The sequence below is a fragment of the Podarcis melisellensis genome (assembly GCF_964234715.1).
Source record: "Podarcis melisellensis genome assembly, chromosome: 2".
NCBI classification, from domain to species: Eukaryota; Metazoa; Chordata; class Lepidosauria; order Squamata; family Lacertidae; genus Podarcis; species Podarcis melisellensis.
The window spans coordinates 104,868,695-104,894,930 of record NC_138529.1 but is presented as its reverse complement, the minus strand read 5'-3'; the positions used below and the strand labels follow the sequence as shown (position 1 = coordinate 104,894,930).

The following is a 26,236-nucleotide window of genomic DNA, read 5'->3' as shown; positions in this document are numbered from 1 at the left end:
TATCATTCTAAACGATGGGAATTGTAGTCCAAAACCAGCTGGAGACCCAAGTTTGGGGAACCCTGCTCTAACCATTATGCCACACTGGCTCAGACCAGGGTGTTAGAATTCAGACCAGTTCAACATCAAACTAAGCCATGCCCAAGTGAACAATATTCTGCAGCTCTTGTTTTCTGACTAGGGAGTGGATGTTTTAAAATTAATAACTACACAGTTGTTTCTCCCCACACCTCTTCTTTTGAGAGAGTAGACTGGTCTCTTGGTTACCACTTCCCTCCTCCGTCAAGCAACACCCGTGTTTCCCCAGTCAGGTCCAGTAATTCAAAACAACCAAAATATCTATGTATCACCAGCAGCACAAAAGGTTCATTCCCTGAGCAAAGGTACTTTGAAACTGCACAAAGTAAAGTTGATTATGAGGTAGATTATGACCATTCCTTATACAGTATAGAGATTCTGGGTTACCTGAAGACACAGGAGTGTTTCAGCACCATTGATCTTAGGTAAAACAGACCCACATTAGCAGACAATATTAAGGATCGTCCCATTTCATTACTTCTTGGGAAAACATATTAAGTAGGTTTGCCACGTGTCAAGAAAATCACTGATACGTCCTGGTTTTTGGGTGACAAAATGGCGTGGGGGGGGGGCGATATTGCCAAATTGGCAAAATGTCAGGGAAACCATGGATGTGTGGCAACGCGATGGAAAAAGCAGCGGAAACAGTTCCAAAAGCTTAAAATCACTATTTTGTGGGGGGAGGGGTCCCCCAAAGAAGCTCAACAATTTTGGGGCCTTCCTAAAAAAAAGCTGAGCAACGTCAGGAATTTTACTTTTTGGAAATATGGCAACCCTGGGTTGAGAAACCTGATCTAGCTGGTCTAGCTCTAGGAGGGGCTTGTTTTCAAATGGGTCTTCAAATGCTTTTTAAGGGACCACGGGTTCGGGTAATCTTTGTCGCACTCTGTACACTTATACGGCCTCTCTCCTGTGTGAAGCCTGAGGTGATACCGAAGATTTGGGCCTGTTGTGACCCTCTTGCCACAATAAACACAGCAGTAGGGCCTCTCTCTGTGGGTCTTCAGATGCCTCTCAATGCAGGACCTTGTTCTGAAGCATTTCCCACATTCGTGGCACTGATTAGGCTTGAAATCTGTATGCGTGAGCTGGTGCCTTGCTAGCATTTGGGGGTCCTGGAAGATCTCCTCACAGGTTTGACATTGATAAGGTCTCGCCGAGGTGTCGGTTACCTGATGTCGAGTGAGGGAATATTTCTCCTCGTAGGATTTCCCACAGTTAAGGCACGTATGTCCTCCTTTGCCCGTGACAACTCCCTCATGACTCAAGTGAGTTGAATTGACCCCAATGGGATCCTGACCATCTAACCCATTAACAGGGTGTTCCTCTAAGTGGGTGCTCTGCTCTTCAGCCAGCAATGAGCCGTAGGTCCTCACACTCTCGGGAGGGTTATCTCCTAGAGGGGCTCCCTGAATCAGTCCAGAGTAGGCCGAATTGTTGGTCCACAGGCTGAAATGTCCTTCTGTATTGTGAGCAAGCATGGAGCCATCCCTGGAAACAGTTCGGTCACCAGTAACAGGTTCTTCTTGTCCAGTAAGGTCTGAGTTGCCCATCGGCCCAGAGCAATCAGGTGAATTTCCTTCAGCGTGGACTCCCTGGTGCTTAGAGTTTATTGAATTATCACATCCTGGGTTGACACTTTTGTTGGCATGTCCAGCTTGGTATTCGGGAAGCACTGAGCCATCTCCAAATGTGTTCTTATGTTCTTCTAACCCTTTGGCAGAATTTTCCTCCAAGCGGCTGTCCCAGGCAATACTGCCCACACTCTCAAAGCTCTCCTTCTCCTTGTAGATGTCCTCATGCCCAGAGACCATTGAACCATCAGGCGAGCCATTGGAATTTTCTTCTGTTGTGCTAGCTTCCTCTTCAGCTACGCCAGGACCTTCCCTGCCACCGGTCAGTTTGCCTGGACTTCCATTGGCATGCATGTCCTGGTGCCTATGGAGGGAATATTTTGTCCCGAAGGCTTTCTGGCAGATAGAGCACTGGTAGGACCTTGTTTTCAAGTGGATGAGCCTGTGTCTACTGAGAGAATTATTGTTTGGAAAGGTTTTTGGGCAGAAAGTGCACTTGTGGAATGCCCCTTGCGTGTGTGTCTCCCGATGACGAGCGAGGGCGTCTCTGTAGGCGAAGGCTTTCCCGCAAACGGCGCATTGGTAGCGCTTCTCCCCCATGTGCAGCTGCTGATGTCTATTGAGGCAGCTCCAGGTTCGGAATGCTTGGCTGCAGAACGAGCATATATGCAGATAGGGTTGCTCATCTTCATGGGTTTCCTGATGATCAGCGAGAGTATATCTGTACGCAAAGGCTTTCCCACAAATGGGACATTTGTAAGGCTTGGCTTTTACAGTGGGTGGCAAGCATCCATGGAGCACACTTTTAGCGCTGAACCCTTTCGCACAGCAAGAGCATTTGTGCAGACCGCTTTCTCCTTTGACACAGCCTTTCCGATTGTCCGGGAAGGACCATGCGCAGGAAAAACCTTCCTCACAGCTGGAACTTTTGGCGGGTCTGCATTCCGAGTGGATTCTCTGATGTCTCCTGAGGTTGTAGTGGGTCGTGTAGACTCTCTTGCAACGTGAGCAACTATAGGATCCTTTCTTCCGGGGGGTTTCCAGCTGGTCAGCTGCCAGCGCTCTTGCCTCAAGGTCTTCCCGATGTCCTCTTCTCTGATGGTTAGCAAAACGTCGGCTGTCTCTCAAGATTTCCCCAGAGTCGGGGCATTTATAGAGATTATCTTCCATTTCAATTTCGGGCTGCACAGGCAGTGTCAAGTCGGTGCAGAGGGGCTTTCTGCAGTCAAAGCACGCATCGGATTCAAAATCCGCTTGGGTTTTCTGATTTCTAGTGAGTGGGGTTTCTTCCCTGAACGCACCTGCCTGCCCGCGTTGCTGCTCTCTCGCATGCACCCTCCAGTGATTAGCAAAGCATTTCCCATTCTTGAAATATCGCCCACACACGGGGCATTCGTGGCTATATTCCTCCGCATCACTTTCCCTGTTTGTGGGGTGGGGCGGCTTCTTTCCAAAGTGGATTTCATGGGGAAGGTATTTATGAGGGTTCCCCTTTTCATGCGTTCTCCAATGACCGGCGTCGTCACTCAAACCTTCCTTGCATTCTGAGCATCTGCAAGGACGCTCTATTGCGGGGAGTTCTCCCCGTTTGATTAGAGGAGATTCCTCTCCGACGCTTGTCCCATGGTCATGGCACTGGTAGCAGCTTCCTTCGGTGTGGATCGTTGTTCGATGCAGAGCGAGATCTTTCTCTTTCGTAAAGCCTTTCCCGCAGCTGGGGCATTCAAAGAGAGTCACTACCGAGTGGGCCTTCGCCACATGGCGAACAAGGCGTCTCTCTGCCTCGTAGCTTTTCCCACACTCAGGGCACGAATAGGTTGGCTCATTGGTGTGGCTCGCCCGATGCTCGTTGAAAGAGGCTTTCGTAAAGAAGTCCTCTCCACACTCAGGGCATTCGTAGGGTTCCCTTCCCAAACGACGCTTTTTCGTATGCGCTTGTGTGTGGACAATGAGCTTATATTTCTCAGTGAAACCTTTGCCACAGTTGGGACATATATAGGGTCTCATACTGCTGTGGAGTTTTAGGTGTCTCTTGAGAGTTGACTTCCTGCCATATTTTTTCCCACACTTGAAGCATACGTTCTGGTTTTCTTCTGCACCTGTGCTTTGCTGGATGTTTTCGTTACCAACAAGGCCTCTGCCTTTTTCGTCAGCAGGATTGTTACTGGCCATCTGTCCCTGCAAGTGATTGTTCCCACTATCCTGGTTTTCTTCCCCCATGGAGCCAGCATTGGGTTTCCCCAACAGAGATGCCCGTGGTTTTGTGACTCTGGGACCTTCTTCCCTCTTCACGTTTTCATCTTCTTCCTCGCTCATCGGGTCATCATCTGCAAAGGAAGGGAAAAGAAAAATCCCTGAGAAGGCTTGGGAGAGGCTACCAAAAGGAGGCTGGAACATTGTCCCTATGAAAAATGAAATGAAAATAAAATGTGTGTTGCAGGGGGGAGGTGGGGAAATAAATTATTATTATTATTATTATTATTATTATTATTATTATTATTATTATTATTATTATTATTCAGGCCATCTGACTGGGTTGCCCCAGCCACTCTGGGTGGCTTCCAACAAATTATAGACATTAAGCACAGTAAAACATCTAACATTAAAAACTTCCCTAAACAGGGCTGCCTTCAGAAGTCTTCTAAAGCTCAGTTGCTTATTTCCTTGACATCTGGTGCGAGGGCATTCCACAGGGAGGGTGCCACAACCCAGAAGGCCCTCTGCCTGATTCCCTGTAACCTCACAGTGAGGGAACTGCCAGAAGGCCCACAGAGCTGGACCCCTGTGTTGTCTGAATTACTGCAAAGAAGGTATCCTTTCTTGTAACACACAGGTGTTTAGGTAATTAATGATGTTACAATCTCCTAAGATTAATTTATACTTTTACGATCAACATTAGGAAGTGGAGACTGCAATGACCATTTGCTAGATGGGATCCTTTGATGATTAAGCCTCACTGAATAATTTTGATAAAGTTGTAATAGTGTATATAAATGAAGATGTGGAATACTTAACATATTAGATTTCCATCGGTTGGGTATCATTGCAATTAGGTCTCTTTAAGAATATTTAATTCTAATTGCCTGCACCTGCCCCATTGCAGGGATTGCTCCTATATAGCTTAGTTTCAATGATCATTGATACGGAACATCTCTGACTGGCAACTTCTGTGTTCCTGTGGACTATTTTGGTTGAAAAAAACCTACTGAAAAATCTCCTGGAAACCTTGTCGCTGAAGAAGCCCAATGGGCGAAACAAGGGTGTATCCTGAGAACTGGTCTATTATCAGCTGCCTTATTGTTACTAAGTACAGTGGTACCTCAGGTTACATACGCTTCAGGTTACAGATTCCGCTAACCCAGAAATAGTACTCGGGTTAACAACTTTGCTTCAGGATGAGAACAGAAATTGTGTTGCGGTGGCGCGGCAGCAGCAGGAGACCCCATTAGCTAAAGTGGTGCTTCAGGTTAAGAACAGTTTCAGGTTAAGAACAGACCTCCGGAACGAATTAAGTACTTAACCCGAGGTACCACTGTAGTTCTGTTTGTTACACTCTCAAGACATAGGAGTAGGCAGAAGGCAAGTTTGTTTGTTAAACTTTTAAGACATAGGACGATGCAAAAGGAAGAGATCAGTATGAAATGGCATTGCCAACAGGAACTGTACATTGTAATCGTTGGACTTGACAATCTTTGGACTTGACTATCCTCGGACTTTACGACAATAATAACATATAGAAGGTTAATAGTAATATAATATCTTATTGTCACCAGGAACTGTGCTTTGCAATTTTTTGATATGACGATTACAGTTTTATTATATATAATGTCATGTTACTTTACAGCCAGTCACATGTGTGTTGTGGTATTCAGAATACCAGTTTCTGCAGCTGGGGGAAGGGTCTGTGGCCTTCATGTCCTTCTTGAGGAGTTCCTGATGCCCTTCAGAGATTGTTGGGCTACAAATTCCATCACTGACACACTGGCCGAGGCTGATGGGAGCTGTAGTCCAACGACACCTGGAACACGGTAACTTAGCCACCTCTGATTTGGGGCTTGGAAGGTGATTTTAGGCCTAAGCTTGAAGATGCCAAGTACAATCCTTGCCTGGACCAGATAGATCTGAACTATGGATGCTCGCAGGAGACCGGTAGGAATTGCACCAAGTTGCTGCCTCTGGCAATTGTTCCGGCAATTGTTTAATCATCTCTTCATCTGCATCACGGCGGTAGCTCTGGAAATCTGGGGCCCAAGTGTTCTGCCCTTGTTCCAGATAGGCAAACAGTCCAGAGGCTTGGAAAGGAAGAGGAGAGAGAGAGAGAGAGAGAGAGAGAGAGAGAGAGAGAGAGAGAGAGAGAGAGAGAGAGAGAGAAAGAGAGAGAGAGAAAGAGAGAAAGAAAGAAAGAAAGAAAGAAAGAAGCAGATGAGTTGTGAATTCATTTCCCCGCTTGCTTTTTCAAGAAAGCCTGGAAGCGGAATCCCCAGCCAGCAAGAGTTCTCTGGGGGGAGGTTGCAGTTCAAGCAATCACTCTGCAGTAGTTTTAAAAACAGAAAACCTGTGAAAACTACAGGTGACAAGCACCATCTAATTGGAAGCATTCCATCCTGTGAAAAGAGGGAAGGGGCAATGCCTCTTTTTAGGTTATGCTTGTTAAGACACATGCATGGAATTTATAATCTAAATAACAAAGTCTGTTTCTCCCCCTTTTGGAGTATTGTATTGTTATGTGGAAATGTTTAAATAGATCATTCATCTAAGGCTGCACTCCTTATGTAATAAGCCTTACTGAACACAGAGGAGGGCATTGCTTCTGAGTAAATATGAAAGGGATGCACTGTACATGTGATTGCTTTTCCTATAGTCGATGGACTGGATTTAAAAGGTTAGAAATATTTGAGTGGATTAAAAAGGTAGCCCTGATTAACTAGGCAGATCTCATTCTTTTAGTTAATTTTTAGAAAAACTAGGATTGGAGAAATGCATAGCTGTCAACTTACAGATTTGAAAATAAGGGACCAGCAGCCTTGAAAATAAAGGACCAGCAGCCAAAATAAGGGGCGTGCAGCCTCACCTGTTCCAGGCACTCCAGTCTTCCTGTCCTCCTGCAGTCTGGTCAAACTCATGCTGGTAGCTTCAAGAACACTGTCCAACCAACTTTGGAACCAGAGTTTCAACTGAATAGAATCTGAATCACATGCACCACAAGGCCTATGCAGCCTCAACTTAAGATGGCTCCCCGGCCTGGCTTTGCACTGCAAAGTTTGCAGCAGCATGTGCAACAAAATGGCGTCCAGCATTCAAACCCCCCCTCAGCTTGCATTAACTAGCCACACACAAGGCGTGCAAGCTCCACCCCCCAGTCGTTCTTAAGACTTCTTATTGGGTGAGCAACACAGCCAAGCGACACAGTTGGAGCCTCCCTCCTCCCTGGCTGGCAGGGAGGGAGGGAGGGAGAGGAGCTGCTTCCTTTGAAATTTAAGGGACATTTAAGGGACATCCATCAATAAGGAACAGCAGCGGGACATGGCGCTGGAATAAGGGAGTGTCCCTTCAAATAAGGGACACTTGACAGCTATGGAGAAATGAATATGTTGCCTTCGAATATATCAAGGCGGCTTACATTAATAAAACAATTGAAAGATTTGAAGAGACATTTCCCCCTCTTCTCCTTTGAAGTGTTTCCCAACCCATACGTAATACATTTCATTCCCAAATATGAAATAATAACTAATATTAGCCAGTTTAAGGCTGCAGACCTTTGCACAGCTACTTTGCAGTAAGTCCCATTGAACACAAGGGGACTTACTTCCAAGTAAACATGCATGGACTTGCCTGTACATCCATGATGCAGAAGTGCCCAGCGAGTCCTTAGTTCTGCCTCTCTCACATGCAACCTCCATGGCTTTCATAGGAAACTTTTACACAACAATTAAACAAAGTCCACCTCCGTTTAAGTCTGCAATACTTAAAAACAACCCCCCAAAACCCCACCTTATAACTGGAAAGAACAGGGGGAAATAATCTCACCCATGAAGATGGTGCCGTAGCTATCCTGCATGGCTTTTCTGTAGAAGCTTCCCTGGTCAGCATCCAGGAGATCCTGCTGGATCGGAAACAAACAGAAAACCCTCTCCTGCTTCACTCTCAAATAAGAATGCAAGAAGAGCCCTGCTGGGTCAGGATGAAGGCCCAGTACAGTGGTACCTCGGGTTAAGTACTTAATTCATTCCGGAGGTCCGTTCTTAACCTGAAACTGTTCTTAACCTGAAGCAACACTTTAACTAATGGGGCCCCCTGCTGCTGCTGCGCTGCCGGAGCACGATTTCTGTTCTCACCCTGAAGCAAAGTTCTTAACCCGAGGTAATATGTCTGGGTTAGCGGAGTCTGTAACCTGAAGTGTCTGTAACCTGAGGTACCACTGTATCTTGCTCTCACAGTGGCCAGCAACGCATGCCTCTGGGAAGCCCACGAGCAGGACCTGAGTGCGAAAGCTGCACTCTCCACTTGTAGTTCCCAGAAACTGACATTCAGAGGCATACTTTGGACAGTGGTGACAGCAAATAGCTGCAGTAGCCAATGATAGCCTTAAGTAGGTTAAAGAGTGCCATGCACCCTAGGCCAACTCCAACCTCTCTCACCACCAAAGGAACACAAGTGAACAGCAGAGAACCCGCATAAGCAACGCTGACACAAAACCCCACCTATATTAAGTAAAACAGAAACATCACACCCGACCCCACCCCCACTCATCTTTCCCCCCTTCCACCTCTTCCCCCCTATTCTTCCTAATGTCTCAACAAATGAAACTAATTTGTAAAAAAAATGTGTTACGTGGGAAAAAAAACTACGAGAGAGAGAGACATTGCACAAACCTTTGTAAATCAAGAAAATATTAATAAAAATACATTAAAGAAACAAAATGAGTGCCATGCAATGCAAGAGGGATTCCAGCATGAACTATAGCAGGGGTAGGCAAACTAAGGCCCGGGCGGCCCAATCGCCTTCTCAATCCGGCCCGCGGTTGGACCGGGAATCAGTGTTTTTTTACATGAGTGGATTGTGTGCTTTTTATTTAAAATGCACCTCTGGGTTATTTGTGGGGCCTGCCTGATGTTTTTACATGAGCAGAACGTGTTCTTTTATTTAAAATGCATCTCTGGGTTATTTGTGGGGCATAGGAATTCGTTCATTTTCTTTTTCAAATATAGTCGTTGTCCCCACATGGTCTGAGGGATGGTGGACCGGCCCACAGCTGAAAAAGGTTGTTGACCCCTGAACTATAGCCAGGAGGAACCAAGGGGGTCTTGGGGCCCAGAGCAGTATGTGTGTATGATAAAGAAATTATGCCTCATCTAGATCTTAAGAGATAGAACTTGCTCGCACTACATGCCTGAGATGCCCTCGAGATATGCTTTCAACCTGAGTGCAGCAGTGTTCTGTTCCACGGGCAATTCCAATCTACAAGGACTCCATCTCCACCACCAATTTAATGCCCTGTCACACCACTCTGAACAGCCATGGCTCCCCCCCCCAAAAAAACCCCATGGGAACCACACTTTGCTAAGGGTGCCGAGAAGAGAGAGACCCCTCTTCACAAAGCTACAATTCCCAGAGCTCTCTGAGAAGAGGGTTTGATTGTTAAGCCACTTTAGCTCTGGTAGAGGAACAGCAGTTCCCTAACCAATTCCAGCACCCTTAACAAACTACAGTTCCCAGAATTCTTTGGGAGAATAAAAGTCATATATGCTATTATTTTAAATGTACCATGCAGATGGGTCCCAGTATTCTGCTAAGCCTGGGGTCTTATCTTCCAAAGGCCCCAGGCCTAGCAGGAATTTCACATCCCCTTCCCAGCCTGTCAATGGTTATTTGCCTGATTGGACTCTGCTTTGGCAATTCTCTTCAAAAGCAGCTAGTCTCTGCGTAGTCTTGAAGCAGGGCTGAGGGTCTTAATATGGAACAGAGCGGATATTTTAACTTCCTGAAAAGGGACGAGGGACTGCTGCTACACTGCCGCCACCCCTCCCTCTCTCTAAGGGAACGAATCTACATTTGAAGCCTCTGGAGGAGAGCAGTTTTGTCAGAGAGGCTATCTTTCTCTTTCAAAAGGAGTTCCCAGCCTCCCTCAAGCATCCCTTTGGAAACCCATAGCCTCCATCCCACCTCCAGAAACAAAGCCTTCCAGGTGTATAAATAGAAAGCAAAATAAGATGTGCTGGTTGGTTCACAAGGGAAAAGGGAGGGGAATCCAAAATCCACAGCTAGGAAAGTAGGACCAGCCAGAACAGCCTAAAATAAGCTGGCATAAAATTCCAGAATGTGGTACAGCCAGTGCCGGATTTACGTATAAGCTAAACAAGCTATGGCTTAGGGCCCCACTCTCTTGGGGGCCCCAAAAAGAACTGAAGGGGAAAACCTGGATGTACATTTCCAAAATATAAGATAAAAAATAAATAAAAGAAAACCTACATACAGCAACAGTGTTTTGTGTTGTGTAGGTTCCTGTGATGTAAGTAATGGGCCCCGCTTGCTAGCTTGCTCCCTAAAATATCACTGGTTTGCTCATTTCTATATATAGGGTAAAGGGTAAAGGGACCCCTAACTGTTAGGTCCAGTCGCAGATGACTCTGGGGTTGCGGCGCTCATCTCGCTTTATTGGCCAAGGGAGCCAACATTTGTCCGCAGACTATTTTTCTGGGTCATGTGGCCAGCATGACTAAGCCGCTCCTGGCAAAACCAGAGCAGCGCACAGAAACACCCTTTACCTTCCCGCCGGAGCAGTACCTATTTATCTACTTGCACTTTGACGTGCTTTCGAACTGCTAGGTTGGTGGGAGCAGGGACTGAGCAACAGGAGCTCACCCTGTCACGGGGATTCGAACCGCCGACCTTCTGATCGGCAAGCCACAATTTGTTGTTGACAAAGGACAGCTGGACATATAACGGGCCCCATGACCTTCAATTATTTCTTAACCCAAGGATGAGGAACCTGTGGCCACACAGATATTTATTTCATTCATATCCTAGAAGTGTGGCTTTGGAAGGGACCACGAGGGTCATCTAGTCCGACCCCCTGCAATACAAGACTCTTTTGCCCAACGAACCCACAGCCCTGAGATTAAGAGTCTCCTGCTTTACTAACTGAGCTATCCCAGATCAATTTATTGCATTTATATACCATAAATGCAACAAACCCCACTCCATTTTATCATCACAATAACCCTGTGAGGTAGACTAACATATGTGTGAGTGGCTAACTCAAATGTCAGAGTGGGATCTGAACTCTGGTCTCCAGGATCCTAGTCTAGCACTCGAACCATGACACTAACCTGGCTCTCAACATCTGGCCATTGAGTTACTTGAAGGGAAAGTGGGACACGAAAACTGGGTAACTGCTGGATGATTTATTTTCAAAAGGGGACCAACAATTACTCCCCGCCCCTTTTCCTAGGTGCAACCTGAACCCTGCAGAACACCTAGTAATCTTCACCCAGTTACGATCACTATCTCCTGGTATACTCCATGTTAAGCTCATGACTAGATCCTAGTCTTGTGGTTACAACATCATTCGAGCTTCTGCACCCTTTTGCTTAACATCTGGCCCACTAGGAGTTCTGGAGAGCCTAAAAGCTGGCTGAATATTGGGCAACATCCTAGCAAAATTCTGCAGAGTTTTCGCTTAACCTGCATCGAGTCGCTGTTACATTCTCTCGCTTTTTTTATTATTTTATTGTCTCCCTTCTTCCCCGTCCCGCCCCGCACTCTCTGCCGCATGCAGAAAAATAGGAATTAAAAACTCACAAACCTCAGCCACACCGTTCACAAGGAGCGCCGTGGAACAGTTCTCCTTCTCACACCACAACTTAGTACAAGCAATAATTTTTTTAATATTATTTCGAACTAAGGTTCTCTGCTTGGACTATCACAGGAGTGCCTCTGAGCCCGTGCAAAGTCCCGCCGGAGGTGAGCCACGCCGCAGCGCAGCCCCACAAGAGTTCCCACGTTAGAAATCAAGGCCTCTAGCGAAGCTTCCCTAGGGCAAGAGGCGAACGCAACCAAATCCTTTAAAACAAACAAACAAAAACCCACGTGGAGGAAAGTTAACTCCATTGGGCCGGGGATGGAGATTAAGGGGTCTGTTTTTAGGTAGCCCCTCTCCTGCGATGGATCAGTGGACCCCCGCTATCTCTCATTTCTATTTTTATTTTTGCAATGAATGACATATCCCATAATAGTTGGCAGCATCCTGGGAGAATGAGGAAGGCAGCAGAGATGCTCAGGGCAATCTTTGGTTTGTCCTTTGCAAAACCGCTTTTCATTTATTGATTTGATTCCGTGACCCCAGTACTCCTCCCTGGGGACATCACTATCTGAATCGGAAGAAGAAGAGGTACCTGAGTCCTCCTCTGAGTCCGAATGCTTACTCTTCTTACTCTTCTTTGAGGTGTGTTTTCTCTTCTCCTTCCTCTTCCCCGGCTGGGCCTCGGGTATGGCTGGATCTGGCACGGTGGTCGCCTGCGCTGCTTGCGGCTCTGGGGCTTCTTCGTCGGTAGACGAACTTGATGCGTCTTCGACTGCTGCCGCCTGCGGTGGCGGGTTCTGAAAAAGACTTGGAACACCTGGATCCTTTTGCGGATTAGCCGCCCCTGGACAATGCACACAAGCCTTACCCTTTTTGCCCCCCTTCGGGGCCCCTTTTGCCTTGGACGGGGCGGCCGACTGTGCCCGGGTCTTCCTCTTGGGCCGAGGTGTTGTCTCCTTGGCCGCCTTCAGAGCTGCCACCGCGACCGCAGAGGTACCGGGAAGCTGCACCTCGTTGAGCTGTGTATCAGGAATGAAATCCTGTGTGAACACTCGCGATACTCCTGGCGCCGATACTGCCACCGCTGGAACCGCTGCCATTGGTGCTGCTGGCGGTAGCACTGGTGCCACTGGTGCACCTGCCACTGGTGCTGGCGGTGCTGCTGCCCCTTGTCCCGAAGACCTGTTCCTATAGAAATCCTGGAAAGCGGAGAAAAACTCTGCCAAGGCTTGAGGGTTGCTTGGGATTATAAAGGGTTGTGGTTCCTCCTGATTCCCATTCCCATTAGGACCCTGATTCCCATTAGGACCCCCAGATACAGTGGGATTTACTTGGTTTCCTTGGCCAGACATGATGTGAACTAGGCTGTAGCTTACCTTGGTCAATGAAGCACCGGCCCCTTAGCTCAGCTAATGCGCGTAGTTCAGCACTGTCTGCACTGGCGAAACTTCAAGGGAAGACAATTAACTACACCCGAACCAATTCAGTATTACGTGCACCGGCACAACCCTGTAATTCTAGTATTAATTATCTCTACTGCGTTGCAGTGCTTTCTAAAAGGCAAGGGGGTCGCTGCAGTCAGGTAGCAGGAACTGTCCCAATGTGCCCTAAAGCCCCAAAGGAAACAAAGCAGTCCTGCTTTAAGGGCAGGAAGTAAATCAAACTAAGGTCTTAGGCCAGAATCAGCAGTAAGCAGAGTGTTCCCTGTTACGTGTGATTGTTTACTTAACAATTATTTATTATTTATTTATTTATTATTTATTTATTTTATATATATTATTAAAATGTAATTATTTATTTAATTATATTTTTATTTATTTATTTATTTATTATCCCTATTGTTCCCTAATTACCCTATCCCCATACACCTCTAAACCAATTATAATATATTTAAGATGCAGCAGCCGCAAAGTAAAATAAAGTGAGGAAAAGAATATCAACAAGTAATACAAAGTAATGATGCAGAGGCAGCACTAGAACTGCGACCAGACGCTTTTGTCAAATTAATTAGAGCACCCTAAATTACTCAATTAGATTCAGCCCCTAATTAAATGCCAGCCCAAATGAGTTAACTAAATCCAGCACTTTGCTTAAAACAGTCAGTCAACTATATCCAATGAGTAAACACCAAAGAACGCTTAAGCCTTTATAAAACCAGGATCACAGTTGTCCCACGGGTGACTGCCTATCTTAAGATGGCGGCAGTAACAGAAGCCACGTGGCCAAACAAAATGGCGACCGGGACTAGCTGGTCACTAGGCGACCGTGCCGACCACCGTTGAACAAAAACCAGGCAACACCCACACAAAGAAAGCGCAGTTATTCAAATTCTAACTAACTGGTGGAGGGCTATTGAGGCTGTAAATTGAAACAATGAAGCCCTTAAATTAACTCCTTATGCTCGTTTAAATAGCGTGGTGAATTATAAGCGCAGCAGGCAATTTACCGAAGGATAACACAGGAAGCGTTCCCAGCGGTGGCTGCCTATCCTAAGATGGCGGCCGCGACGGAAGCCACGTGGCCCAATTAAAATGGCGTCCGGGACCAGCTGGTTGCTAGGCAACGGAGCCGCTGCTGAACAGAAATCTCGGAAAGTCCAGGCAAGCGCTGTTACCCAAGCCGCAACTGAGAAAGGGGGGCACTGAGAGCCGGAATATCTGGCTGAGACCGTGAGCTAAACTGACCCCCTCCCCCCACCGGCGTTTCAAGCCGCCCCGGAAGCAGCCGCAACGGTTTAATACTTTACCAACAAGAAGGGGGGGGCGCTGAACGTCGAGACACGCAGAAACCTGTCCCTCTCAGTCGCGCTGGCGGTCAGTCCTGCCGTCCGGAATGGTAATCACCGCCGAGCAGCGTGGCCGGGGAGAAGGAGAAGGTTGGAGGAAGGGAGCCCCTCAGGTAACCGTGCTGCAGCAATGCGTGATCCTTCCTCCAACTGCCGGCGACCTACGAGCATAAGCCCCCCCAAAGAACTCCTGGAGATTTCAGCTCTCTTTTAGGCTTGCGATGCAACGGAGCACGCAAGCGGGAAGGGGAAAAGAGTTCCCCCGGCGGTGATTTCAGCTCAAAAAGGCAAGCGGCAGTAACCGCTTCGCGGAGCACGCAAGCGGAAGGGGAAAAGAATTCCCCGGCGGTGATTTCAGCTCAAAAAGGCAAGCAGCTCAAGAAATAAGCGGCAGTAACCGCTTTGCGGAGGCTTGATTGCCGAGGTGGTTCTCCAAAAGGTGAACAACAGGCGCTCTGGATGATCCTGCGACGCTCCACGCGGCAACAAGAGCACTCCGAAGGCTTCCTGAGGCGATCGCAGGTAGGCAAAACCGGGTGGCTAGCCGGAGAAGAGAGGGCGAGCCCTCTCCGCTCCGGCCCTAAATAGGTCAGGCCACGCCCCCCCGGCCAGCCGATTGGCTGGCCGGGAGGCGTGGACGGCCGGGATTCCCCTGCTCTCGCGGGGGCTGGACGCAGCCCCCGCGCACGTGGGGAGGGCGTGATGCCCGCAACCCCACCTCCTGGGGCATGCCCGGAAGTGGCTTTATTGATTTGATTTTTCTGCCGTCCTTCCTCGGAAGATCCCGGGGCGCTTCAGGCCAGAGCAGAAACGAATCGTTAAAACCAAAACAACAAAACAATAACCACTGCTCGCTACTACCTCCCTACCCCGTTGCTGCCCGCGGTCCGATCCGAAGATCCCCCCTCTCCCGCCTCTCTTTCGCAGCCCCCCCCCGGCCATGTATCTCCTGGATTCATTTTACCTGGGAACTGCAGGCGACAGGAGAGTCCCTTTCCCGCACCTTTAACTTCTGCTGTCTCCCATCGCAGTAGGTAAGGGGTCCAGAGAGCAAATCTTCCTCTGTTCAGAAAGAAGATCGAAATCCAGCTGGAACCAGGAGAAAGAGCAGCAGCGAGACGCCTGGCCGCAATATGGGTCAGAGGCATCTATAGTTCTTTAAAAGCTCTGCCCCACAACGGGGGGGGGGGAGGCCGGCTGTAGAAGCGGCAGCCCCTGCCTCAGGGGTCAGCAGAGACCTCTGGTGGCAAAAGAAACCACCACTTGCCTCCAAGTCCAATGTAGGAAATAACACAGAATCACAGTATTGTTCAGTCCGAAGGGACCCCAAGGGTCATCCAGTCCAACCCACATTGTTCTTCCTGGATCCTGAGGTCTAGCGACGAGGGCCTTCTGGCAGTTCCCTCCCTGCGAGAAGCCAAGTTACAGGGAACCAGGCAGAGGGCCTTCTCGGTGGTGGCGCCCGCCCTGTGGAACGCCCTCCCACCAGATGTCAAAGAGAAAAACAACTACCATACATCTGAAGGCAGCCCTGTTTAGGAAAGCTTTTAATGTTGAATAGATTATTGTATTTTAATATTCTGTTGAAACCCAGCCAGATGGGAGGGGTATAAATAATAAATTATTATTATTATTATTATTATTATTATTATTATTATTATTATTATTATTATTACCTCCTGTAATGCAGGAATCTCCACTAGAGCATCCATGACAGATGGCCATCCATCCTCTGCTTAAAAGTCTCTAATGAAGGAGAGTTGGCCACCTGCTAAGGTGTCTGTCAATGTCGAACAGCACTCAAAAAGTACTTCCTGATGTTTAGTCTGAATCGCCTTTCTTGTAACTTGATGCCGTTGGCTTGAGTCCTACCCTCTGGGGCAGGAGAAAACAAGCATGCTCCACCTGCCAGCCCCTGAGATATTTGAAGATGGCTATCACATCTCCTCTTTTCCGGGCTAAACGTTCCCAACTCCCTCAACCATTCCTCACCAGGCTGGGTTTACAGACCCCTGAAAACATGCAAACACAGGCGTAATCGCTTCATCACTGATGAGCACTTTTCATCAATGGCTGGACATGCCATTGCAAGTCATCGTATTATAGGTTTCTGTTGTGTTTTCCCACGACATGCACACCGAGCGAGAGCTTCCGTAGAGGTGGAAGAGGTAGCCAACTAGCCTTGTGGCGCCTGGAAGATGACCCAGTTTGCTGTGGCATAAGTTTGCATTAAGGGTGGCGCTGTGGGTTAAACCACAGAGCCTAGGGCTTGCCGATCAGGTGGTCGGCAGTCCGAATCCCTGCAACGGGGTGAGCTCCCGTTGCTCGGTCCCTGCTCCTGCCAACCTAGCAGTTCGAAAGCACACCAGTGCAAGTAGATAAATAGGTACCACTCCGGTGGGAAGGTAAACGGCATTTCCGCGCGCTGCTCTGGTTCGCCAGAAGCAGCTTAGTCATGCTGGCCACATGACCCGGAAGCTGTACGCCGGCTCCCTAGGCCAATAAAGCGAGATGAGCGCCGCAACCCCCGAGTCGTCCGCGACTGGACCTAATGGTCAGGGGTCCCTTTACCTTTAAGTTTGCATTGGCTAGTATTTGCCTCCTTGGATTTCAGACAGAGGCATCAGATGAGCTTCCTCATGCATCTGATGGAAGTGCACTTGAATCCACAAATAATAGAACCTGTTAATCGGTTCTGACGATAAGTTGTTGGGCCAGTTTGCATTTTTTTTCAAATAACAAACTTCCTGGTGACACAGTCAAGTCTGTCCCGACTCACTAGGACAGCACAATGCTGGAGAGATGGCAACTCTGATTGTTTGCATTTATATCTTACCTTTCCCCTCCAAGCCGGTGTACATCGTTCACCCCCTACTTTGTTTTATCCTCACAACAACCCTGTGAGGTGGGTTGGGCTGAGACTGAGTGACTGGCCCAGGGTGCAACTAGCGAGCATCATGGCTGAGTGGGGGATTTGAACCCTGATCTCACAAGTGGCCAGATGCAAAGGTTGACAGACAGCACAGCTATATCTGTGTAGATATGGCAGGGAGAGCAGAGAAAGTTGCAGAGGTGAAAAGTCACTCTTCTCCGCAATTGTTAAAAGGTACAGGAGCTGGTGATGGCCACTGGTCCCTTCACCTCCTGGCAAATAGAAGGGGAAGAAATGGAGGCAGTGAGAGATTTGACTTTCTTGGGCTCCATGATCACTGCAGATGGTGACAGCAGCCACGAAATTAAAAGACGCCTGCTTCTTGGGAGAAAAGCAATGAAAAAACTTGACAGCATCTTAAAAAGCAGAGACATCACCTTGCTGACAAAGGTCCGTATAGTTAAAGCTATAGTTTTCCCAGTAGTGATGTATGGAAGTGAGAGCTGGACCATAAAGAAGGCTGATCGCCGAAGAATGGATACTTTTGAATTATGGTGCTGGAGGAGACTCGTGAGAGTCCCATGGACTGCAAGAAGATCAAATGCATCCATTCTTGAGGAAATCAGCCCTGAGTGCTCACTGGAAGGACAGATCCTGAAGCTGAGGATCTAATACTTTGGCCACCTCATGAGAAGAGAAGACTCCCTGGAAAAGACCCTGCTGCTGGGAAAGATGGAGGGCACAAGGAGAAGGGGACGACAGAGGACGAGATGGTTGGACAGTGTTCTCGAAGCTACCAGCATGAATTTGACCAAACTGCGGGAGGCAGTGGAAGACAGGAGTGCCTGGCGTGCTCTGGTCCATGGGGTCACGAAGAGTTGGACATGACTAAATGACTAAACAACAACACAGGAGCTCTTCTTTCCTTTGCATCCTATCACACCCCTTACACGGTTAGGATATTATTATTATTTAAATAATTTAGTCATCACAATCTGGCTAGAACAGAACTGACCCAGAACAGCAATTGTTGTTTCTTTCTCTCTTGGGTTTCAAACTTCCTACCCTCCAGGAGCCTTTTGCCCTATTGATCTGTCTGCTGAGGATCCTTCCTGCTTGCCTAAAAAACAGGCTCGAAATGGAAATGAGCCCCAAAACCGCAAATTGGTGCATAACAAAGGAGAAATGCCCAGCATTCACCAACAATGCAGGAATCTCTTGGCAGAGACAATAAGCTGTGATGCTTCCACTATTTGGATTAACTTTGGTTGATGGAAGAGAATATTGTTGAGTCCAAAATGGAATCTGGGAACTTCTGCATGCAGAGCAAATGTTCGCTATCTGAGCTACATTCCTTTCCCAAGAATGCAGGCTTGCTTTAAAAAATAAATAAAGTGATACTTATTCAAAGATATACAAAAGATACATACCCATTACAAAGTATCCTTTTTATAATATACTGAGATAAAACAGCTACTTAGTCTAAAAGAGAAAAGTCAGAAGGAAGGAAAGGAAAGGAGAAACCAGAAGAAAAAGTGAGAGGAAAGGAAAAGAAAGAAAGAAAGAAAGATAAAGAAGGTAAAATTAAAGGAATTCAGACTCTCTGTCCTGCAGCTACATGATAGTCATCCCTTAAGGTCCAAGCATTCTTCTTCTACTACTTCTTCTTCTTCTACTACTACTACTATTATATCCTATAAACCAGTATTCTTTCAATCTTAAAATCCAGAAATCACAAGATCATTCTTTCTTGTATTCCCACTCTGGGAATTGTAGCTCTGCAAGCCGAATCAGCAACGTGTCCTGCTCCAGACATGAAATGAGAGTTAGAATTGTAGAATTCTAGAAGGGACCCTGGGGGTCATCTTGTCCAACCCCCTGAAATGCAGGAACATTTTTGGCCTACGTGGGGTTTGAACCCACAACCTTGAGATTAAGAGTCGCATGCTCTACCGACCAATATACACGCAAGAGGTAAATGCGCCTCCAGTTTTCCGTGTGAGCAGAAAGCAGCCAGAAGGTGGCTTTTGAAATGTGTTCTCTACTTAAGAGATTTACAGTATATACCACCTTTCCGGCAGAGCTTTTTTTTGCAGCTGCTGAGATTCTTTGTGCGCCTGCCTCTCTGTGCATCCTCTCTCTGGGGAGCATCACAGACAAGAGGGAGGGAAGAAGCCCACGCATGCATGCGCAGAGACACCTTGGCGTTGCTGCAAGAGGCCCGGGGCAAAAGGAACATAAATCCAAATACAGTGGTACCTCGGGTTACAGACGCTTCAGGTTTTTGGTTTTGGTTTTTCAAATTTTTATTAAGTACAAATTAGAAAACATACATATTTACAACAAAAGAAGATACAAAAGAAAAAGAAATGTTTGCAATGTTTGTAATTTTTGTTATGATTCCGCATTGAAAATAAAAAAAAATTAAAAAAGAAAAAAAAGAAAAAGAAAATACATATAACCAAGGGGAAAAAATAGAGAATACTTTGTCTCTTTCCATATTTACAGTTATTTATATCTCTATAAAACGCTATTCACAATAAAGGAGTGAAATGAAAGATAAGATATCAGAAAAAAGAACAAAGAAAAAATAAAGAGGTAAAAGAAAACGATCATAGGTGAAATTTTTTTAAAGTGGATAAGTATTCACTATACATAGCCGTTTCCCATCTATATTTATATTCAATTGTATAATTTCATCTTGTCCTTATCTACCTTAAATAAAGTGTTGGTTTTTAAAAAAAGACTTCCACCGTTTGCCTCACGCATTTTTAATAATCCGTTCGTCAGATCCTCTGTTCTTCATATTTTCCCTTTGGATTTCCTTAATGTCTCACTTTGTATTTTTTATATTACGCACAAGATTATTTTAAACACAACCAGATTCCTCCATCCCTGTATAGTGGTACCTTGGGTTACAGACGCTTCAGGTTACATATGCTTCAGGTTACAGACTCCGCTAACCCAGAAATAGTACCTCGGGTTAAGAACTTTGCTTCAGGATGAGAACAGAAATTGTGTGGCGGCGGCACAGCAGGCCCTATTAGCTAAAGTGGTGCTTCAGGTTAAGTACAGTTTCAGGTTAAGAACGGACCTCCAGAACAATTAAGTTCTTAACCCGAGGTACCACTGTATGGACTAACCATTATTATTTTTCAAAACGTTATTGGGAGAAGCAGACAAGAGTCTCATGCAGACAGCAAGGCAAACACTTTTGTATGGCGCTGCTGCTCAGATGCGATCATACTGCTCTGCCAACAACAGTCTTGATTTCTTCAGCTCTGCTTGTCTTCCTGATAGCTAGCCCAGGTGGTAGAACTGCCTGTCAGCTCCCTCCTCCTAGCCTGTTTCCCCCTTTGAGAAATCAGCAGGAAGGAGGATGGGGACACAAGTCGTTGGCTCTGCTGGACACTGGCTCTGGCGCCACCTAGTGTTCAGCTCCAGCTTTCTGCCTTTCCAGCCTCACAGGCACTAGTATCCACAATTAGTGTGTATATTGGGGGGCGGTTTCCCTCTTCCTATATCACCCACTCTGCAGAGGCACCAGTTCCCAGCAGCTTGCAAACCTACCAAGCCACTCCTCCCAATTATTAATTTTTTAAATGCCCCCACGCAGCCCAAATGAAAACAGTTTTTCAGGCTTAAGCTGTCCCCATGTACCTCCAAGAGCAGGAGTCGTAGAATCATCCAGCTGGAAGGGGCCCTCTATTCCAAAGTTCTGCAATGCAGAAATATGCAGCTGTCCCAAACGGGAATCAAACCTGCAACCTTGGTGTTATCAGTGCCACGCTCTAACCATTCAGGCTACTCTAAGTGCTTGTACAGGCAGAGGGCCTTCTCGGTAGTGGCACCCACCCTGTGGAACCCTCTGAAGGCAGCCCGGTGAAGGGACGTTGTCAATGTTTGATGTTTTATTATGCTTTTACAGTGGTACCTCGGGTTACATACGCTTCAGGTTACATACGCTTCAGATTACAGACTCCGCTAACGCAGAAATAGTACCTCGGGTTAAGAACTTTGCTTCAGGATGAGAACAGAAATCGTGCTCTGGCGGCGCGGCGGCAGCAGGAGGCCCCATTAGCTAAAGTGGTGCTTCAGGTTAAGAACAGTTTCAGGTTAAGTACGGACCTCCGGAACGAATTAAGTACTTAACCCGAGGTACCACTGTATACTTGTTGGAAGCCACAACACAGGGCAAAAGGGCGGAGCTGCGATTGAAGCTCTTGCCGCATTCGCCACACGGGTGAGGCTTATACCCGGTGTGGATTATCCAGTGTTTCAGAAGGGTGGAGTGCTGGCCGAAGCCTTTCCCACAGTCTGAGCACCGGTAGGGCTTCTCGTTCATATGAACTCTCTGGTGCGTCTTCAGGGTCAAATTCTGGCCAAAGCCCTTCCCGCAGTCCGGAAACTTAAAGGGCTTCTCGTCCGTATGGACCCGGCGGTGAGCATAGAGGGCCGAGCGTGAGCCGAAGCTTTTCCCGCACGAAGCACATCTATGCGGTTTCTCTCCGGTGTGCGTCCTCCGGTGAGCCAGCAGGAAGCAATTAAACCGGAAGCTTTTGCCGCAGTCGGGGCACTCGTAAGGCCTGGCGCTCGAGTGAGTCCGCTGGTGCCGGGCGAGGGCCGTGCAGCCCCTGAAACCTCTACCACACACAGAGCACGTCAGGGACCTCCCCGCCTGGTGGACTTTCTGGTGTTTGGCAACGTCCGAGGCAAAGCAGAAGCGCTTCCCGCACTCGGGGCAGCTGTGGAGCCTCTCGCCCGTGTGGATTTTCTGGTGCCGGAAAAGGTTGGAGCTCTGGCTGAAGCTCTTGCCACACTGGCGGCACTGGTAAGGTCTCTCCCCGGTGTGGATGCACTGGTGGGTAACCAGGGTGGAAAACCGGTGGAAGCTTTTCTCGCAGGCCGGGCATTCGTGGGGCTTCTTCTCCAGCAGGGCTTGGGGTCCTCCGGTTTCCGGGTGGCTTGGATGGCCTTGGAATCCTGGCACGTTATTCCCAAACCTGCACTCGGTTGCGATTGGCTCTTCCCTTTTGAGATTCTTCAGGACGAGATGACAGGAAGGATTCGAAACCTGCGGGACCAGAGATTCACGGAAGATTGGAAGAAATATACAAATTATTCGAAGAGCAACTGTAATCAACAAATTACTCTAGTAGGACTATAAGAAGTTTTGTAAGGAGGAATATATGAAATATTGCAAAGAAGAGGAGAAGAAGAGGAGGAGGAGTTTGGATTTGATATCCCGCTTTATCGCTACCCTAAGGAGTCTCCTTTCCCTTCCTCCCCCACAACAAACACTCTGTGAGGTGAGTGGGGCTGAGAGACTTCAGAGAAGTGTGACTGGCCCAAGGTCACCCAGCAGCTGCATGTGGAGGAGCAGAGACGCGAACCCGGTTCACCAGATTATGTGTCTACTGCTCTTAGCCACTACACCACACTGGTGATATTAGCTATGATATTTAAATGCAATAGTGGAAGTAAGAAATGTAAATTAAGTGAAAAGGATTAGAAAATTTTAAGATGTGATTGATGGAAGTAAAAAAAAAAACGTATAAGATATAAAAGTATGTTTAATAATCGTTGAAAATGATATGCTAAAAAAACTGATTAAAAAGAAAGAAAGAGATTATTCAGAACAACCTTGTGGCATTCGCCTGGCGAAGTCACAGTCTGCTCCCTTTGTGTCTGGTCCTTCCGCTGAAAGACCTTGATCTCGCCCTCGCTTTTCATCCCGTTCCCTGCTGGGACAAAAGGCAAACATTACAAAAGTTTCTGTTGGTGGGACCCAAGAGGTAATTTCCAGAGTGAGAGAAACATATAGCTAAGTCCAATTCACCTTCCCTGTGTTCCCCTAGGCCTCTGCTCAATGGTCTCTTCCTGGGTTCCTTGGAAGTCCACTGTTTGATGCTAAGGTGTTCAGGTACCTGATCCAAGACCAGAAGACCCTGGAAAAAAGGGTTTCATGCTTTCTGAAAGATACAGTCAGAGAAGTAAAAGCAGAAGCTTCGTGGGCTATGCACACAGGATTTTCTTATCCATCAGATGTGCAATTTGGAATCTAGTAACTGGTACACAAATGGGTATATTGGAGTTCCTAAGTTATTCCTTTCATACATTGGGGCACTATGTGAGTTTCAACATGGTGCTGTGGCTGGAGTTTTGGAACGAAGACGGAAGAGACCCCGATTCTAATCTACTATCAGACGCAGAGCCCATTGGTCAAGGATGGGGGACCCATTGCCCTTCAGATGTTGACGGACTCCAGTTCCCATCAGCCTCAGCTAGTCTGGTCAATGGTCAAGGACAGTGGGAGTTGTAGTCCAGCAGCTTCCCCGCTCTAGATCTCGAGCATGCGCTAGCAGTCTTTAATTTGAACCCGTGCCAAATGAGCCATGCACACTGCTGTTTGTGCACATGGATAATCTAGCAGCTTGTGTTTTATTGCCTAACTGAAAACAGAATTACCAGTGGGGCAGCTGCAGCTGCACTTAGGACCCTCTTTTGGGCTTCCCATAGGCTTCTGGTTCGCCACCATGAGAGCTAGTGGATGCCAGGCCAGACGGGCCATTGGCCAGATCTGGCAGGCTCTTCTTAACATTCCCACAATCAAGGTTCTAGCCCTCATTACACTAAAGGAAGAATGTGGCAAGAAATGAGTGCTGTACGGTAACAGCTGAGAAGAGCAGCATTCAGTAGCATGATTAGTTCTTTGGCTTCCTTCCAGAAACATGGCCATTTTGTGTCCTGGGTATCTCTGCACCTACATACCTGAGTTCCTTCGGCTGCACATAAACCTTCTCTGAGAGTCTCCACTGGCTGATCGTCGTGAGGAGGCGTTGCTCTGGACTGAAACATGGATATTATTCTGAAGCCTGTCAAGATGGAAAGCACAACATGGGAAACATCAGGCAAATGACATCTTTAGTTAGTTAGTTTGCTACATCTATATACAGTGGTACCTCAGATTACATATGCTTCAGGTTACAGACTCCGCTAACCCAGAAATACTACCTCGGGTTAAGAACTTTGCTTCAGGATGAGAACAGAAATCGTGCTCTGGCAGTGCGGCAGCAGCAAGAGGCCCTATTAGCTAAAGTAGTGCTTCAGGTTAAGAACAGTTTCAGGTTAAGAACGGACCTCCGGAACAAATTAAGTACTTAACCCAAGGCCTCTAGTTACGGACTCGATCTGTTCCGGGGTGCCATTCACACCCAAAAAGTCCGTAACTAGAGCGCTGCCTCTGTGCACGCACGCAGCGCAAAAGAGCGGTTCTGCGCATGTGTGAAGCGAGCAGAACACTTCTGCGCATGCACAAAGCACGCAGAATGCTTCTGCATGCGCACACACAGCAAACCCTGGAAGTATACACTTCTGAGTTTGCCGCAAAAGCCGAAAAGATGCAACATGAACCTAACGCAACACGAGGTATGACTGTAATGACTTTCCCCTCCACTTTAATCATGGGACTTAAGGCAGTGTACATGGGACTCCTTAGCAGTCTCCCATCCCAGGCACCGACCTACTTGGCTTCGGCAAGGTGGCTGCATCATGCGCTCAATAAACCATCATTTCCTGCTACCTGCCCTGTAACGCAAAAACCAGGTGGCAGTGATGGTCAAGCTCTGGGGCAGCCACAATATGTGGCTGGTGGACCCGTCCTGGAGGCCCAGGTGTGCCTATTGCTCCTCCTTTTGACCAGTCTTGTTTTAGTGCCTCTCCATCATGCACTCTGAGACGTACCTGTGTCACCCTCCAGCTCCATCCGTAAAGTCTCTGGGTAGGAAGAAACAAAGCAAGGAAGAGAATATTTTATAATCCCGAGAATTCACAGGGATGTATCAGCAGTTCACCCAGCCCATAACATTTGGGAATGTAACTGTCCGACTCTCACAAAAGCCTCTTGTGAAATAGGCCACCTTATTCCCAGTTTACAGATGGGAAAACTGAGGCTGCGAGAGTGCAGAGAACGGGTGTAGCTCGCCAGTGAACTGACTGGGTTGCTTTAGGAAGCTGCTATCACTCATCAGCAGTGCACCACTCTCCTTCTGGGTTACGGAGACAACGCAAAATTTCCTCGTAATAGCACCCTGAGGTGGAACGGTAACCTGGAGCTCATCTAGCCGAACCCTCTGCCTTGCACAGGGGGCAACTACAGCAGGAGTAAGGAATATTTTTGGCTCGGTGGGTCAGACCTTTATCTCCCTGTACTCCTGCGAGCCAACTTTTGCCACCGGGTGACTAATAGGTGGGAGGTCCTATGCACCTGTCAGAGTTGACCTGCAAAGGTGGAGATCTCCCAGACCACCAGGGCCAAAGCCTGGACCCTCATGGACACCTGAGCCTGAAAAGCCAGACACCTCCCACAGCACATCGCCAGTCCGGCAGCACTGGGAGGGAGGCTATGGAACCATAGAGAAGTGCTCATCTTTGGGCCATAAGGTTGGCCCTGTAAGTTGCAGCATCAAACTAGAACATGACAAAATTGGTTCCTACGGCACTGCATGTTACTTACTTTCCACGTCCTTTTATGGATCTATTCCCCCATATATCTAATAATGAAATCGACCCGAACCTAAAAGAATTTCGCTACACGTTCAAAAACTGAGGGAAGCAGGGCAGGGAAAGGGAGCGGGACCTTTGACCACCTTTGAACTGCAACATCACTTCCTGCAGGGTGTCCTTTTTCTCAGAGAAACAGTTGACTCTCTGTTCGAGCTCCTCCAAGTCGAGTTCTGCTTTTGGTGACGCGCCATCTTCCATACTGGGGGAAGGAAGAAGAGGGAGAGAAGACGAGGCGTAATCTCACTCCCAGACAACCACCGAAACCTGGAAGTAACCTGTTCCGGTACTTCCGGGTTTCAGCGGGCCATGACCTGAAAAAATGCAACCTGAAGCATATGTTACCTGAGGTATGACTGTATCTATGATGATGATGATGACGTGAACCACCCTGAGAACTTTGGATGAAAGGCGGTATACAAATTGAGCTGCAATGATGCTGCTTGCTCAAGGTTGGAAAGACGACAAGGTCCCTACCAGAGTGGACTGGCAGGCTAAACTATTGGATTACGCAGAGATGGCAAAAATGACTGGGAAAATCAGAAACCAGGAGGATCAAAACT

At 47.5% G+C, this 26,236-nt stretch overlaps 1 protein-coding gene across 1 annotated transcript; it reads right to left on the bottom strand.

Annotated features, from left to right (window-relative positions):
• Positions 1–887: 887 nt before the first annotated feature.
• On the bottom strand, positions 888–25,892 carry LOC309363202 (uncharacterized protein; the record flags this gene model as incomplete). Its single annotated transcript, XM_081899308.1, has 9 exons — positions 25,760–25,892; positions 24,855–24,887; positions 23,883–23,986; positions 22,951–23,059; positions 22,755–22,852; positions 21,284–22,185; positions 12,452–12,653; positions 12,047–12,236; positions 888–3,979 (listed from the first exon to the last, which is right to left on the bottom strand). The coding sequence occupies exons 1-9, from the start codon at positions 25,872–25,874 to the stop codon at positions 888–890; spliced, it is 4,845 nt and encodes a 1,614-aa protein (XP_081755434.1). The 5' UTR covers positions 25,875–25,892.
• Between the last annotated feature and the right edge of the window lie 344 nt (positions 25,893–26,236).